Genomic DNA, 3,385 nt, shown 5'->3' on the forward strand with positions numbered 1-3,385 from the left:
TATATATATATATATATATATATATATATGTGTGTGTGTGTGTGTGTGTGTGTGTGTGTAGCGTTTATTTTGTATACCTACGCTCCTGAATTGGAACTGTGGTTTAAATTGGATTTTGATACTCGCATATCCACGACATCCTACAAACATTTGATGTTATTTACTTCACTGTGAGCTACGTCTTGATGTGACTTGATTCTTATGAATCCATTATAATAAAATAATATATATGATTTTATTATATGGATTCATAAGATTCAAGCTACATCAATTTCATGTTCTCTCTATACTTGGAATTATGTCTTATTACTTAAATAATAGACCAAGAAACAATGGCTCAAAAATAGAAATAGAAAAGTTTGCATATTTGAGCACAGTTTTATAATGTAAGCAATAACTCCAGGAAGCCTGCGTAGTCAAAATTATGGGTAAATATTTTAACTTGATTAATTTCAGTCGAAGCTTACGGACAGTATTACTATCGTTTATGAGCTTAAAAACAACGAAGACAAATCATCGTATTTTAAGTTTGAACAAGGATGATACTGGGAGAAAACTAGTGTAAACAAGGATGATATTGGGAGAAACTAGAAAACTAGTGTAACCAGGCCTGAAGATGTTGGGTCTCACAGGCAAGATGATTCTGTATTGAGAGAGGAATATCATTGTGCCTTAACTGTAGACCTGGACACACCATACCACCATAAAAAAAAAAAACACTGATGTTAAAACAATGACGATGATGGAGGCGATAAAATCTTCATTTTCAATCATCCTCGTATTCAGATTAAATTATTAAAAACGATTCTCCCAAGACACTTATAACTATAATGTGTGGTAAGAAGAAACTTGCTTCCCAAACACATGGTTCCAGGTTCAATCCCACTGCGTGGCACCTTGGGTAAGTGTCTTCTACTATAGCTCTCGAGCCGACCAAAGCTTTGTGAGATTATTTGGTAGACGGAAACTGAAAGACGCCCGTCATATGTATGTATGTATGTATGTATGTACGTACGTACGTACGTACGCACGCACGCACGCACGTATGTATGTATGTATGTATGTATGCATGTATGTACGTACGTACGTCCTCCCATCGTCGCTTGACAACTGGTATTGGTGTGTTAAACGTCACCGTAACTTGGCTGTTCAGCAAAAGACCCCGATAGAATAAGTTCTGGAGTGGATTTGTTTGACAGAAACCTTTCAAGGCGGTACTCCAGCATGGCCGTAGTCAAATGACAGAAACAAATAAAAAAATAAGAATAAATAAATAAATATTTCTTTTTCGGACAGTTTACAGAGTTTATAGTAGCGACAAACATTACAAAAAAAAAAAATAAATAAAGGAAGGAAAAAAAAGAAGCCCGTATAATTCATAGAAATTCGAAAACGTTCTTAAACGACCAATTTGCTTTTATTATAAACTAAATAAATCAAAAATAAAGTTACTTTGAGCTGATAGTTAAAACGTCGAAAGGCAAAGTTACAACACATCTTGCACATATACTCGTTGGTAAGCAAAACTTTTTATGACTACACTTAATACTTGAACCTCAATTATAAATGTTTGATTATTTCATAATGTCAGCGAGAATAGTATTTAAAAAAAAAAAATCTTCGTAAATTAAAAGTCAGGGTTGAACGTGTAAACGTCTGTTAGGCAAATCGTACCATAGCGATTAATTAAAAGTCTGAATTCAGACTGTTATCTTTGGTCATCTAATTTGTGTACATAAGGTTATATATATATAACCTTTCCTTGCACCTGGTACAGAGTATTGACTATCTTACAATGTAAACATTGCTGTCCATAGCAACGAACCAAGCTAGGACGCAGTAATAATTGAGCGGATGTCGGCGTTGCGCAGCTGCCCAGATGCATGCTGGTCTAGTATTCCTAGCCTGACGACGACGTAAACATGGCATTGTTGTCAAAGTTTTCGTATTAGTTTAATGAGTATATGGGTATCTTATAAAGTTATTACTTAGTTGAACATCTTTAAGAAAAACAAAAAAAAGGAACCCAGCAAAATTCAACTAAAAGAAAGTCGGCTCTAATTAACAAACTTATTTATGTACCAAATGAATAGAAAATAAAATATATTTTAAGAAGGATGGATACCAAAATTTTCAAAAGAACACAGGATACGCTTGGTAAAATCATCGTAAGGCCACCCTTGACAGATAAACTCTTAGCAAAGCCTCCTTTTAGGTTCCTCCATGATATTATAACATCTGTGAGTAGCTATTCTACATGTTACTACGTTATTTTATTTTTATTTTATATTTAAGTGTGAACTCTACGCGAGTGAATAGCAACTTGCAAATATATAAATGTATGTATGTGCGTGCGCGCGTTAACACCAAAACTTCGAAGTCACTGACGAAATTTTCTAAACAAAAATTATACCTATATCTATATATATCTCTGTGTGTGTGAATATGTATATATGTGTGTGTGTGTGTGTGTGTGTATATATATATATAACTTTTATCTTTTACTTATTTCAGTCATTAAACTGCGGTCATGCTGGTGCACCGCCTTGAAAATGTTTTAATTGAAGGAATCGACCTCTGCTTATTTTTTTAAAGCCTGGTACTTAATCTGTTGGTCTATTTTACTGAACCGCTAAGTTACAAGAACATAAACCCACACCGGTTGTCAAGTGGTCGTGGGGGATAAACACACAGACGCACACACATACATATATACGCCGGTCTTTTTGTAGTTTCCATTTACCAATCCACTCAAGGCTTTGGTCAACCGGAGGCCATAGTAGAAGACGCTTGCCGAAGTGGGACTGAACCCGGAACTATGTGGCTGGGAAGCAAATTTCTTGCCACACAGCCACGCCTGCGCTTATATATAGGAATGAAACGCACACATTATAGAGAGAGGTATGTGTGTGTGTAGACGTCATCATCATCATTTAACGTCCGTTAATGATGATATATTCACATGTCTACGTATAGGCACAGACATGGCTGTGTGGTTAAAACGTTTGCTTTTGAACTACTGTCAATTTATACTCTTTACTCTTTTACTTGTTTCAGTCATTTGACTGCGGCCATGCTGGAGCACCGCCATTAGTCGAGCAAATCGACCACAGGACTTATTCTATGTAAGCCCAGTACTTATTCTATCGGTCACTTTTGCCGAACTGCTAAGTTACGGGGACGTAAACACACCAGCATCGGTTGTCAAGCGATGTTGGGGGAGGGGGACAAGCACAGATACACAAACATATACACACACATACATATATACGACCGGCTTCTTTCAGTTTCCGTCTACCAAATCCACTCGCAAGGCTTTGGTCGGCCCGAGGCTATAGTAGAAGACACCTACCCAAGGTGCCACGCAGTGGGACTGAACCCAGAA

General features: G+C 36.7%; 1 protein-coding gene across 1 annotated transcript in view; it reads left to right on the top strand.

Moving 5' to 3' along the window:
* Window positions 1-1,874: 1,874 nt before the first annotated feature.
* LOC106877218 (TRAF3-interacting protein 1) overlaps window positions 1,875-3,385 on the top strand; it is a 202,974-nt gene continuing 201,463 nt past the window's right edge. Inside the window, exon 1 of the mRNA XM_052968703.1 lies at window positions 1,875-2,240. Coding sequence (XP_052824663.1) covers window positions 2,118-2,240 — 123 coding nt within the window. The 5' untranslated portion in view covers window positions 1,875-2,117. The remainder of the gene's footprint in view (window positions 2,241-3,385) is intronic.

This window comes from Octopus bimaculoides, chromosome 6, assembly GCF_001194135.2.
Source record: "Octopus bimaculoides isolate UCB-OBI-ISO-001 chromosome 6, ASM119413v2, whole genome shotgun sequence".
NCBI lineage: Eukaryota > Metazoa > Mollusca > Cephalopoda > Octopoda > Octopodidae > Octopus > Octopus bimaculoides.